General features: G+C 42.8%; 1 protein-coding gene across 2 annotated transcripts; it reads right to left on the bottom strand.

Annotated features, from left to right (window-relative positions):
* Window positions 1-2,121: 2,121 nt before the first annotated feature.
* On the bottom strand, window positions 2,122-14,173 carry ppp2r2ca (protein phosphatase 2, regulatory subunit B, gamma a). 2 transcript variants are annotated; one of them, XM_030352631.1, is made up of 10 exons: window positions 13,824-14,173; window positions 12,946-13,124; window positions 12,129-12,226; window positions 10,218-10,401; window positions 9,251-9,363; window positions 8,829-9,006; window positions 6,018-6,182; window positions 5,599-5,768; window positions 3,997-4,088; window positions 2,122-2,615 (listed from the first exon to the last, which is right to left on the bottom strand). In XM_030352631.1, the coding sequence occupies exons 2-10, from the start codon at window positions 13,007-13,009 to the stop codon at window positions 2,318-2,320; spliced, it is 1,362 nt and encodes a 453-aa protein (XP_030208491.1). In that variant the 5' UTR covers window positions 13,010-13,124; window positions 13,824-14,173; the 3' UTR covers window positions 2,122-2,317. The 2 variants fall into 2 exon arrangements, with proteins under 2 accessions (XP_030208491.1, XP_030208492.1); XM_030352632.1 differs by lacking the exon at window positions 13,824-14,173 and having other exon boundaries at window positions 12,946-13,801.
* Between the last annotated feature and the right edge of the window lie 121 nt (window positions 14,174-14,294).

Below are 14,294 nucleotides of genomic sequence, written 5' to 3'. Positions count from 1 at the left end.
CAATGGTCTGTGCCTTGAAACCGATTATCTTTTTACTTTATAATGACAACATTATTATCATACTTACATATTTGCTGCTATAAGGATTTAAAAGCTTTAGCAACATCAGTAATAAGAATCATGTGAAGAAAACCAATAACACATGTTTTTGTTCATGGTATATATTATTACTGCACATTCATTTCATCCAACTCATTTGAATGATCAATTATTGTGTTCAGTATATCTTTTTTTCTTATTTCAAAGTAATGATGGATTTACACGCTAGTAGCATTGAATAATAGCAACATGCAGCTGCTGCTGTGCTCCTCAACACAAGTTCTCCCACAGATTTGTTAAGTTGTGTGGCACTATGTGATGACAATCTACCTGCTCTGACCCCTTACCTACTGGTAGAGGAGGAAGATCCCTACAAGCCATGTGATGCAGTCGATCAGTTGTGTTGCTGTGTTTTCTGTGTTCGTTGTTATTGTTTATTCATTGTTGAAGTGTCATGCAGTGTTAGTGTCTTCCCTAGTGATTTTAAGTAGTTATTTGACTGTGTTATGCAGTACATACATAGTATGGTGGTACAGATACTAACATGTAGGATAGACGGTTAGACCAGTAATACAGCAGTGATAATGGTCAACATGTAATTATTCTGCACTGATCATTGGTCGACATGATTCATTTTAGTGACTCCACCGTTATGTATAAGTAATGCAAATGGCAACAAGCATTTGAAGTAAATTTGTCTTTTCAACCCGCTATGGAACCCGACCTAATAACAGATCAGGATATTTTAAAGCACTTAAAAAACAAAGCACTTCCCTGTAAACAATCAAACCCAATCCCTTCAGATCGATACAGACATCCACTGGTTGAATTACATCCAAAAACTGACAGTGCCTTGTCTGGAGCATGTGTGCTTGTGTTGTAACATATTGACAAGACACATTTAAATTGCATGGCACTGTTCCAAATTAATATTAACTACTCAGCAACAATGCATAATGTAACTGCTGTTCTGACAATCTGAAAACATCCTTAAACAGCAGAAGTCAGAGCGCTAAATCAGAGGCCTCCTTCTTAATAAAACATGTGGGCTGCACTCTAACCTTAACTTTATGTTGGAACCATTCTCAAATGTACTTACACACATGGCTCAAACTACCAGTTTAAGCCATCAGTTTCTCGTCGCATATTATAAAATAACTCTGGTTCATCATCTGAAATACACCTAACATCTTCAATAAAGCAATAGTTAATGTGCTGCACATGTTAACTTCCTTTTCATAAACTTTACAGACCTTGCAACCATAAAAATAAAAACATTGACTTCAGTTAAGACTCAGTACATTGCTGTCCCAGAATAGTCGAATGAGGTCCAGGCAGAGTGGACTACATAAATAGCCTCACCTACGAGCCAGCTCGCCTGAGCCAAACTTGGTTGCGGTTAGAAAAACCAATAGAAGTATTTACAGTTAACAATGTGATGGGTGAATACATTTATATCTGTGGAAGGGATACTTCTGTTTTGGAGCACAAAATTAATAAATAAATGGCAACATTTGTGTTCTAGGATGTGCGATTATTATTGCAAATTGAATATGGCCTATATTATTGGCCATATGCATGGTTTCTCCAAGAGCACTGCTCTAAAAAGGAGAAATTTAGCAATGGGTATGATACTGTTGCCACTCAGAGTGTAAGACCACTTAAAATATTCTGCAATTGTGAAAAAAAACCATTTAATTCTGCCTAAGACTGGTTGGAGGGATCTGCTTCTTGCATCCACATCCGAAGAGGGGCTGCAATGTCAGCTCTAGTGGTGGAATGCCTTCTTCGTCGCTATGCAATATATCCTTTGGTCTGTCGCAAGAGTTACCAGTTCAGTGGAGCGGAAGATGTTCCTGCACCGCTCGTTGTTAGAGGCTAGATTGCTCAATATCTGTAGGAGGAGTGCGATTGTTAAGATCCAAGGATATCGTTGATATCTGATTAGGATTAGAATACGTTAACACTTTAAGGAGCTCCTCCTCCATCAGATACTGTGTGTGTGTGTGTGTGTGTGTGTGTGTGTGTGTGTGTGTGTGTGTGTGTGTGTGTGTGTGTGTGTGTGTGTGTGTGTGTGTGTGTGTGTGTGTGTGTGTGTGTGTGTGTGTGTGTGTGTGTGTGTGTCACTGCTCCACAGCCTTCCTCCCTCATCCTCTTCTAGACTGAGGGCTTCCCTTTGAGCCAGAGCAGTAGGTCCAGATCTCAAAGTTCCTTGTCTTTGTTACATAAAACTCTCCTCCCCTCCCCCCAGCCCCTGTCCATTGGTCGGTCTTTTGCGTCACTGTGTGTGTGCGTCGGGGCTGACGCGGTCCTGAAAGATGTACAGGTTGTTGGTGGCGGCGATGGCGATGATGTTCTCAGACGGGTGCCACGCCATGTGGAGGATCTTCTTGGTGAAGTCCAGGCTGTCCACGCCGACGTCCCCGCGGCGCCGCTTTCCGCCCGTGTAGACGCGCCGCGTGCGCAGCACGGCACGCGGCTTACTGCTCTCCCGCCACGCCTCCAGGGTCACGCCCCGGCCCGTCTCACGGTCCAGCATTCGGAAGAAGCTGTTGTACGCCCCGGTCATGATCACACTGAGGGGTGGAGGGGGGAGAGACACCGGAGAAAGGGGAGGCAGGGGAGGAGAGAGACCAGAAACAGGGGAGGAAGGGGAGGAGAGAGAGGACAAGGGTGGAAGGAGACAGCGGGGGATGGGGGAGGAAGAGAGGAGGGGGAGGAGGAGATGAGAGGGGAGAGCAGGAGAAGGGGTTGTGAGGAGAAGAATGTAACGAGTACATCAAATAAACAGGTTACCTTACATGGAAAATAAGCAATGTATGGAGGCATACTAGCCTGGCTAGCGCCAGACCTCATCTCAAACTACATTGAGAAGAGGTCTGGGAACCACACATTCATTTTCTCGTATTTGAGGCGTGGTTTAAGATTGCCCGGAGCCGTTTATTGGGCACTATGAATGTCTAACACATGAGTCTGTACGTAGCTCATAGCCAATCGTATCAATTATGCCAGATGATGTGTGTAGACCGACATCAATTCGATGAAGAAGAAGACGAGGGGTGTGTCGCATAGGCGTCGTCATCGTCTTACCGTCCCTCCCCCTTCTGTGATTGGTTTCCTATCTCAGGCTAAAATCTGATTCATGGATTTCAGGCTGCATAGCGAAGCCCCCAGGAACAGTGCATACTTCCGCAATCCACAAGTGCTCAGCGGCCAAGCCTGGTATTGCAGCTGTTTAAGCGGACTGTGGACGGGTCCCTCGATTCAAGGGGCCCAGAAGTAGATATCTCCGTTCACTCCAATACAAGTGGGGAACAGGAATGTGTCTCCGCAAAAAATGACTGAATATCAATCGAAGGCTCATAATTATCTTTATGCCATGTACTAAAAAAATTTAAGTTTTCTCTTTTCAAAACGCCACCTCAAGCGTTTTGTTAGCCGTTTTATGTCATATTTTTTGCTGGAGAAGGAGGGGTGGGCAGCTGAAAGGTGTCGTAGTGAAACAAATGTTGTTTCGGCCCGGCATTCGAGAGGGCCTAGTGCACGGCTCTATTAACTTCTCGTGTCCAAGGTTTTTACTTATACTTAACATGAATGACGTTGATGGCTACAATGCTAAAAAACAAGAATATTTCTGCATCCGGTACGTGATGAACTAGGGCGTGGCTAGGCTCCCATGATGCGGAAGCATATCTCTCCTCGATGTTGCCCTGCGCCATTGAGCAGTTAACATAGGGACGAATGGGTGCCATTTTGGAATCCGGTGTCCATTCTATAATGTGTCCATGTGCCTAGCAGCGCGAAATGAAATTGCGCGCAAGACTGCATGGGTATACCCAGGCTAGAGGCATACAGGATGGATTAGGATTCATTTTAGTGTTGTCTTAGTGTTGGACTGAGATATTTGAGGTTCAGGAATACAATAAAAAATCTCAATCCCTACCATCACTATCTTACCTATCTGAACTGTTCCACACACACTCAAACTTGTCGAAGATGCAGTCATTCTCATAGAGGGAACACAGCTTACTCCTCAGGTACTCATGGACCTAAAACAGCAAGAAACAAGAAAGAATGAATATTTTTTTAATAAATATCAACATTATAAATATCAACAATATCAAATATCAACAGGCTACAATTACATAAGTACATAATTAAGAGACAAACTAGGTTATGTAAATTATCTAGGAATGTAGGACATGGTTTTATCCAAAGCGCCTTACATAACATGACGGTAAAAATGTAATATGTTTATTACCTGAATTGTTCTCGCTATGTTAGAAGGCTGTATTGTGATTGGACGCCACTATGTCACGCTCTCTGTTGCCTATGTCAAGGCTTTACATGTTTGGCCTTGAGTTCAAGAAACGTGGTCGTTTCCTTCTATATTCCGTTGCATAGGGCCTCGGAAACCACAAGAGGGCCTCAAAGCTGCTATTTAAGATGTCTTTTAGAAGTGAATTTACGGTAATTTATTTCTCGATTTTCTTTTCAGAATGTATTTACTAGTTTTCTGTTCGTTCAAAATTCACAATAACGTCTAATCTCTGTGTTTATTTATTTGTTACATATTTCGGTGAGAATTCACAGAACTGTTGTCCAAGCAAGATGTGTTACGCAATGACTTTGTTCCTGACTATTGAACAGTGACTATTGAGCTATTGAACTTCTCTCCGTCACGAAAACTCGACTGGTTTGTCTTTCAGCACTGCGTATTTGGTTGAAAGATGACGTTTGAGACGCGATGATTTCATGGATGCAAAGAACCTCACCACTACCACCTATGCTCGGTTCACTGTCGTCCACTCAAATAGGAAATATTCTCCTCCTGTCCGCATTATCTCCTAACCATTCATAATTGTAGTGCTTATTTCTTGTCAGTTTAGCTTGTAATCGGATGTTCGAATAATTGTTAACTAGAGCTGATTGGTTAGGAGATAACTAGAACTATAGCTGATTGGTAGGGAGATATCTAGAACTAGAGCTGATTGGTTAGGAGATATCTAGAAATAGAGCCAATTTTTTAGGTGATATCTAGAACTAGAGCTGATTGGTTAGGAGATATCTAGGACTAGAGCTGATTGGTTAGGAGATATCTAGAACTATAGCTGATTGGTAGGGAGATATCTAGGACTAGAGCTGATTGGTTAGGAGATATCTAGAACTAGAGCCAATTGTTTAGGTGATATCTAGAACTAGAGCTGATTGGTTAGGAGATATCTAGGACTAGAGCTGATTGGTTAGGAGATATCCAGAACTAGAGGCAATTGGTTAGGTGATAACTAGAACTGATTGGTTAGGAGATATCTAGAACTAGAGCTGATTGATAAGGAAATATCTAGACCTAGAGCTGATTGGTTAGGAGATATCTAGACCTAGAGCTGATTGGTTAGGAGATATCTAGACCTAGAGCTGATTGGTTAGGAGATGCAGTATCTAGAACTAGAGCTGATTGGTTAGGAGATATTTAGAACTAGAGCTGCATGGTTAGGAGATATCTAGAATAATAGCTACTAATTGGTTATAATAGGGTATATGTAGGTGTTATTAGCTGACCTGGTAGGTCTCCACGGGGCCCTTGTCCATGTTCAGGTCCCACACCTTGGCGGTCAGGTAGTCTCTGGTCAGCAGGTAGCGCCCGTTGTGGCTGAACTTGACGTCCGACACCGAGGAGATGATCTCAGAGAAGAAGCTCCTGCTTCCTGGATCCTCCGGCTCCTCAAACACTTCATCAAGAACACATTCAGCTAATTAATAACCTTGAATAGGTGGCAAGAGATTATTCATACACACAAAAGACCCCATTCAATAGAAGGTATATCATAAAGGTATCAATGTTTTCAAAAGGTAAAGGTAACCCATGACACTACAATTAAGAGTCACAGCCACCGTGGCTGTTAATATGTTGCAGGATTACAAGATATCACAAATGATAGAAACACAGAGCTGTTCCTCGTACAGTACACATGGCTCACGTTTGGAGTGCTGGTCGCAGAGGGCCGAGGCCCTCATGTCACACAGCCGCAGGGTGCCCTTACTGCTGCTGTACACCAGCATGTGGCAGTGGTGCGGGTGGAACTCTGCTGACGTGATCACCTCCGTCAGCTCCTCCATGTTGGCCGGCTTAATGTCCACGATGTCTGGGAGGGATAGCTGGTCAAGGAGCCGTGGAACTAGTCACAATGGGCACATTGATTGTACTGTATTGTGTGGTTTCTCCAATGAGTAATTCTTGAAGCTGAAGCTCCCCCTGAAAAAAGGCTGAGTCCCCTCTAAGCCCCCCCTTCCCAAACCCCTCATTGTCATTGTTTGATTAAATATATGATGATATATATATGATGCAAAATAAATGTATAATAATAGTCAAATTACATGTACATATACATATATATATATATATATATATATATATATATATATATATATATATATATATATATATATATATATATATACATATATATATTTATATATATATATGTTTATGAAGACATCGGACTGAAAATCGACCTATGGAATCATATTAAGTGTAATTATGATACGAAAGTGATGGTGACCGTATCTCTAGCAGCAAAGTGTTGATTTATATTAACTGATGTGACACTACCGTCACATCAGTGTGAGAGGAGCTTTTCTTGCTCACGCCGGTTAAAGAGCTGAGGAACAGAAGCGGAGACACTGCCTGAGACCAGCAGTCTGGGTGTGCTGTGATCAGTTCCATAAGGACCAAGCATTTGACATCAATGCAGTGATTGACCGCTTCGCTGCAAATCACAACAACAGGCGCCTAGTTCTAATTGTAAATAATGTTGCCTATTATCCCGGGATCATAGAATCTCATATTCTCTTGTAGTATTATTAGTTATTATATTTTGCTTCAAAATGTATTAGCACCTGCTATAAACAATCCAGCGCCCGCTTAGCTCCTGCCATCATAATTATTTGGCCCTGCTACTGGGGATGTAATGCACCACTCTAGAAGCTAGGTTCTGAAACATATAGTGCCATACTCTATAAGCTAGGTTCTGAGGGATATAGTGCACTACTCTTTATGAAAGGTTCTGAGTTTACCTGCATGCATTTCCAAACACGATTTCGACGATTAAACATTATGATGCTTATGTTGTTCTTTTGTTTTCTAGATTAACTACTTTTATCACAAGAATAGCAGTGTCTAGGTAGGTGACCATGTTGTATTCTGTACACGTGGTAAATAAATAAATAAATAAATAAATAAATAAATAAATACATAAAACAACCATGAACATAAACACATTGTCCTATTGCCATCATTGCATTTAAATAACATTATAAACACACATGTGCATGCAGGCACGGAGGCACACACTCGCACTCCGAAACATAAACACAGACACAGAAACCCACACATATTTAATTACCTACTCAGTATCACCAAACCCTTTCTCTAACCCCCACCATATCCTAATTCTCTGTGTGCTTCTATTTACAGCCTTGTCCTGTGTGCATCCATGGAGAAAGCTTCTGCTGTGATGAGTGAATTATTTAAGCTGTTCTTCCATAGATGTTTCTCTCAGTTTCTAGGTCAGCCTCCATTTAAACACTGCCACGCACTTGCAAACAACCCAACTTCCTGTCTTGTCCAGGAAGCTCAGACAGGAACATAGTGTGTATCCCTGACTGCTGCTTTAGACACAGGGACACAGGTACATTACATAGACATGACACATCTGAAAGAGATTGCCTATGCAGCGATATTAGGCATGTATTATCAATGTAATTGAATCTGGCTGTGGTTAAATTTGACATAACATTTTCAGGTAATAAACATATTACATTTTTACCGTCATGTTATGTAAGGCGCTTTGGATAAAACCATGTCCTATATTCCTAGATAATTTACATAACCTAGTTTGTCTCATTTTTTTTTTTTTGAAGACATATGATTAATCCAGGGAGGGGGTTAAAGATACATTACAGATTATTTGTGTACATGTTTGCATCAATAAAATATGGCTGTTTAAATATGTATGTAAATTAAATCAGTAATAACCATGACTCTGTCTACTTCTCATGTTGACCATGACTATGACCACTACTCCAGCCTCCAAAACCCGGCTTCAGCATTGTTTGACTTTTGATTGGTGACTGGTCCAACCGGAGCCTGGTCATATGTAGGCCACTGGCAGTTGGTCAGAGTTGTGCTAGATAGATCATCATAATTGTCCTCACAGAGGAAATTAATTTTTACAAACAATGAGGCGACCAACTATCGTGTTATCTGAAGGGTTGCTGTTTTGAGTTAAAGTTGTATAATTGCATAGTTGCATAATACAACACTTACATAACGTAACACATAACATTTCAAGTAGCTCATAGTTTAAAATGAACTGGACATATCTGTATTGAATGTCGATAACGATTTCAGTAATGTTATCATTAAAATCACATCCTATAATAATAATAATAATTAATCAGTTTTATATAGCTGATACAATCTTAAAAAAAAAGATTTTGTTCAACCCGTAACTCTCTCTTTGTTTACATCCCATTTCTCCATGTTACTCCACCAATATGCTTCCACAGTAGAACAGATTGGCTCTAGTGAGGACGCCATCCGATCTGATCTAGTCTGATTGCTGTTTTGAGTTAAAGTTGTATAATTGCATAGTTTAGACCAAATGTTCTAAATGATCTTATTCTCTTAAGTATGTTTTACAGTGCTTTAGGACTAGGTTTGTTATTGTGGGTGAGGGTCGGCAAGTGGCAACTGCTCCGCCTGACTCTGGGTATGAGCTGAAGGATACTGAAGCTGCGGTCGGTGATGCCAAGGTGCCACAGATTGATGCGGAGGTCGTCGGCCGAGAGGTATGTCTCGCCGTCGCTGTTGACGGAGATAGAGTTGACATGGTAGGTGTGTCCGTTTGAGAACACCCGCCTGGGGCGCACCTCCACCATCAGGTCTGTGGGTTTGAGCACGGGAACCTACCAGTGGACATCATGGTACAGCGTTGTATTAACAGGCAGCTTGGTTTGGAGGGATGACATATGAACAGGAAGGGCTAAAGAGCAAAAAGGCCAAAGGTAATTTGTGTTGACCCAGCATGTCTACATTTGAGTTTGTCTGTGTCTGTGTGTGTGTGTGTGTGTGGTGTGTGTGCGTGCGTGCGTGCGTGCGTGCGTGCGTGCGTGCGTGCGTGTGTGTGTGTGTGCAAGTGTGTGTGTGTACCTGTAAGGAGGTAACAGTAGAGATGTCCTTGAGTCTCCCCTCCTCATCTTTCAGATTGTATCCTTCAGGCCTCTTGTCTCTCTCGCTGACCTTCCACAGTTTAATGGTCTTATCTGTGACACGCAACAGAGAGCGAGCATGTTGAGACACCAACACCATGTCCACAATACAGCTCAGGCTTATTCAGCCCATTCAGTTTAGCTATTTCATCTGTATCTTTTTTTAACAATGTCTACGAACTGGTAATTCATTAAAATAATAATTATTAATATATATACTTAGAATTCACTAACTATTACAAATATAACACTTCATTTTTATTTATTTCAGTCTTTGATTTAACAGAATAAAACTACTTTGCAGGTCATGGGAGTGACTTTTCAAGTCACTCCCATGCAACACTGCAAAATGTAGCCCATTTAAACAAATGAACAGGTTTAAAATGTACAGTCCTTGCATGGTAAACCTGAGCATCATCTGAATATCTATCAATTTAATGGCACATTGTTTGTTGCCTCTATTTTACAAAAATAATCTATAGAAGTCGCATATCTTCCAGATGAGTCATTAGCTCTCGGGCGGAGCGAACCGTGAATCTTAAGTTGAGGGAAATTCAAGTAAGACCCTTTCTTGCAGGTGATCATTGATTCTAACAACTTGTGTTTGTTGTCAAAGGTTTTAAGTTATCCCTAGAATCAATCAATGTCTAACATGAATTGTATTAACTTGGCCCAAACGAATGACTAGCCTTCTAGTCTCTGATTTGACCCAAATCCTTGTCAGATCAATCCACTTGGATTACGTTTAATTATTCCTTTTTCTAGTGTTGTTTTTTTGCAGGGGGGTATTATTAACATCACTTGGATTATTCTGTGTGAGCAGATACATTTTGGATCATATTTTTCAACAGATTGTGTCTAGGCTACACTTCAGCATTTCATTGGTGAGCGTATTCTTAGCTCCGCACCATTGGTGGACAGGAGGAAGTGGGCAGCATTCTGCTGAGGTAACCATCTGATCTTGTTGATCTTCTCCTCGATCTCCAGGCTCTTCAGGTAGTCAAAGTCAGGCTCGTGACTCTGGAAGGTGCTGTACACGTTGTACTCTCCGGAGTCCCCAATGTCGCCCAAATCCTCCAGCTCTCCTTTAGACTGCAGAGCAGACAAACAACACATTTACCAATTTAGCAGATGCTTTTATCCTTAACAACTTTTTTTAATTGTCGTTTCGGGTAAAAAAGAAATTGAGCACTGGTGGTGACCGAAATAACAGACCAAAACCATAGACCCAGCAGCCATAAGAATGGATGATGAACAGTATGATTATCAAATACTCTCCTGTGCATCCAAGGTTGCTGGAAGAGGGCCCGCTCTGGCTTAGGAAAATTTGTCTAATTCCCGGTCCGATTTCATGTCCCCCGAGCCGCAGCCAGACCATCAATCGGATACCTCCATCAACACCCACCAGGGTGGTTCCTCCTACGTCGCCAGAATCTGGACTGGTTCAACTATATGTCTCAGGCCTTCAGAACCGTTCTTCCTACATTGCCGGATTCCTGAACGGTTCGACCTGCGTTATGGCCTCCTGAACAGTTCCACCTGCGTTATGGCCTCCTGAACGGTTCCACCTGCGTTATGGCCTCCTGAACCGTTCCACCTGCGTTATGGCCTCCTGAACAGTTCCACCTGCGTTATGGCTTCCTGAACGGTTCAACCTACATTATGGCCTCCTGAACGGTTCTACCTACGTTATTACCTACTGAATTGTTCCACCTACGTTATGGCCTCCTTAACGGTTCCACTTGCGTTATGGCCTCCTGAACGGTTCTTCATATGTTATGGCTTCCTTAACGACTCTTCATACGTTATGGCTTCCTGAACGGTTCCACCTGCTTTATGGCCTCCTGAACGGTTCCACCTGCTTTATGGCCTCCTGAGCGGTACTTCATACGTTATGCCTTCCTGAACGGTTCAGCCTACATGGCCGGCGTCCTGGCGGGTTTCGTCTACGTTGTCTGCCTCCTGCGTGGTTCCTACCTCACCAAGCTCCTACAGCTCCCCCTATGTCGCTGATCCCCAAGGCTCTGCATTTCTGCCTGTCTCTCTCGCTCCCAGCATCCAGGAACTCCCCCTGAGATCTCCTGCTCTGCTTTTGTCCAGCACCCGGGCCTTCCACCTGAGACCTCCTCCCCTGCCCCTCGCCAGCCCACGGGCCTTACACCTCAAGTTACTGGCTAGATTCTAAGCTTCAGGCCACTTGCCCCTGGTATCTCCAAATACCAATGCAGTGATATTGTTACATTACAACGGTGGCATTTTACTATGAGAATATGAAATAAAAAGCCTTGTTCCAATGAAAGAAAACAGGATAATATTTATAAAATATTATAACTTGAAACGGGTCGTACTTAACACCAACATAATAGGAAGATTTGTTTGTGAACAGAATATTGAATTAGGGAACAAAGGAGCCAGGGAACACGGGTACGCTTGCATTAGGCTCTAGCATGTCAGAGATAGAACTGGCTCGTAGCCAGCCAGTAGCCAGACCATGATCTGGGTAATTATTAAACTTGAATTCTACATACAAAGGGAAGCAAGGATGGTATTTGGGTGATGTCTGTTAGAACTTGTAGACGCCCAAATGCTTCCTTCTTGACAAGTTTGAGGCGAAAGAGTGACTTTTGATTGACCTGAGAGCAGAGCGTTCCAGTAGAGCCCAGTATGGACAATTAGTGACTAGTATCGGTTAATCAATTTTTAATTGTCTTCCATAAGATGTAAACGTCTAGTTGAATTGATTTACACATTGCAAGTCAACACAATTAGACGTTTAACCATAAGGTATACAAGGGTATAAATGGATGAAGTGGACTGACCTCGCTCTCTCTTTGAAAGATGACCACACGCCCCCCCTTGTCTCCTGTAGCCAGCAGCTCTCCTGTCTGGTTGAATTCCACTGTGGAGATGACATCAGCTAGAAGAGAAGAAAGGGGAGAATACAGCAAACAGCTGATTAAAAAACATTTTATTGGAGAAATGGGGAGATAAAAGGGAATTATTCATAAATGTGTAGGAGAGACAGAGAGGTAGAAAGAGAGGGATGTAGAAAGAAGGATGGATGGATCGATAAAGTGTATTCATTTCAGAAATACCAGAATAACTAATGACAGATGACCCATGCTCGATTTAGATCCTAATTCAGCGAGAAAGGAGGTTAACGGAGCTGTCCGGATGCATTGTTTTTCCTGAGCCCCAAATAATCATGAAATATTAACATCAAGCTTATCACTAACAACATCTCCTTGAAATAATATACCATCTAATACCACTAATAATACTAAGCATTCTTTTAACACTAATAACCATGCTAATAACATAAAAAACACTAATAAAAATACAAATATGAATAACACTAAGCATTCTAATAACACTTTAATTTACACGTTATATACACGTTAAAAAGATTTAACCATTGAGTTTACAAAACTACTGCAACTACTAATACATCTACTTCTACTTCGAGTGCTACTACTACTAGTACTGCTACTACTACTACTACTACCACTACTACTAATAATAATAATAATATTGTGATATAAACAACAATCCTCATCCATCCTATTCACCATCAGAATAATCCCCAGCATCCCCATTCCCAACATTAAGGAGAACTATAAGCTGTGTGTGCCGTACCTTCGGTGACATAGTCTCGCAGGAAGCTGTGGTTGATCTTAGGGCTCTCAGTGTCTTCGGCCATCTGAAGCAGAGGGAGCGCCACCCGTCAGCACCTCCGTCCTGTCCCTGCTCTCTCTGCCCACCCAGCCTCCACCCATGCTGCTCACGCCTAGCGGGATGGCATGGAGCAAGGCATTCTGGGATCGCCACCAAACCCCACAGAGACAGAGAGACAGACAGAGAGAGGGGGAGACGTAAAGAAAGAGAAAGGGGGAGACTTGTAGAGAGAAAAGGGTGAGAAAGAGAGGGAGAAGGGGGAAGGGGGATAGAGAGAGAGATAAAGGTGAAGGAGGTGAGTGACAATATGAGGCAGAAGGTGGTGGAGGTCAAACAGAGGAAAGAGGGACGGGTCGACGAACACAACATGCTGACAGTAGTATAATAGTGTAACGATGGTAGTACTCAGGAAGGTTGAGGTTTTAGAAGGGGAATTAAAGAGGATAGCGAAGAACTCCAAATCGAAACACACGCCTGCATGCACACAAACACACAGGGGAAGAAATTTCACAAAAACAAGAATAGAGCAGTGTCTAGATGTATGTGGTATACAAGGAGAAGTGGAAACATAGATCCCAAGGGGCTAATGCAGCACAGTGACAACAACAGCATGTATGGCCCACACAGGATGAAAGCTTATAATACCAGAGGCCTCCATCTGTGGTTGAAGCAGGTCCCAGGGTGTGGTGGTTGTGTTAGACAACCCTTCACTCTACCCTCCAACCTGCTCCCACGACTCACAAGGACACACATTGCTGAGGTAGACAGTAGTCCTCGATGTAGCAGAAACCACGCCAGCACTGAGAGAGAGCGGAGAGCGAGGCCACGAGCACACCTACCAGTCTGCCTGCTGCTGCTTCTGCTTCTGCTTCTGCTGCTGCTGCTGCTGCTGCTGCTGCTGCTGCTGCTGCTGCTGCTGCTGCTCCTGCTGCCTCTGCTGCTGCTGCTGCTGCGTGAATGTCCTCTGATGCAGTCGGCCTGAGGATGAGGGAAGGGATGGGCCTTTCAATCAATGATGAAAGAGAGGAGAGAAGGAATATGAGAGAATGAAGGTTGGGCAGTGAAAGCAGAGCAGCAGATGGGAATGAAAAAGAGAAAGCGAGAGAAAGGAAAAAGAGGAGGATGGAGGGCTGATGCCTGCTGATGCTGTCGAAGAGGCTCTGCACAGCTTCCACTGTGTCATGGCAGCCTCCGCTTCCATCGGCCAATCACAGTACAGCTGTCCCTGGATGGACCGCCCACTGCAGGCAGAGAGGAAGAAATATTTGGCCAATAGAGTGTGCTGTTGGACTGCAATTAAAAATATATAT

The sequence above is a fragment of the Gadus morhua genome, chromosome 3, assembly GCF_902167405.1.
Source record: "Gadus morhua chromosome 3, gadMor3.0, whole genome shotgun sequence".
Taxonomy (NCBI): Eukaryota; Metazoa; Chordata; class Actinopteri; order Gadiformes; family Gadidae; genus Gadus; species Gadus morhua.
This window is presented reverse-complemented; position numbering and strand designations above follow the sequence as displayed.

What these genes read in the sequence shown, in the direction of transcription:
- ppp2r2ca (XM_030352631.1), bottom strand. Translation starts at nt 13,009, where the DNA reads ATGGCCGAAGACACTGAGAGCCCTAAGATCAACCACAGCTTCCTGCGA. An exon ending in GCGAGACTATGTCACCGAAG is followed by an intron (nt 12,227 to 12,945) that starts GTACGGCACACA and finishes CTTCTCTTCTAG; the next exon opens with CTGATGTCATCTCCACAGTG. An exon ending in GCCCCGTGGAGACCTACCAG is followed by an intron (nt 4,089 to 5,598) that starts GTCAGCTAATAA and finishes TTGCTGTTTTAG; the next exon opens with GTCCATGAGTACCTGAGGAG.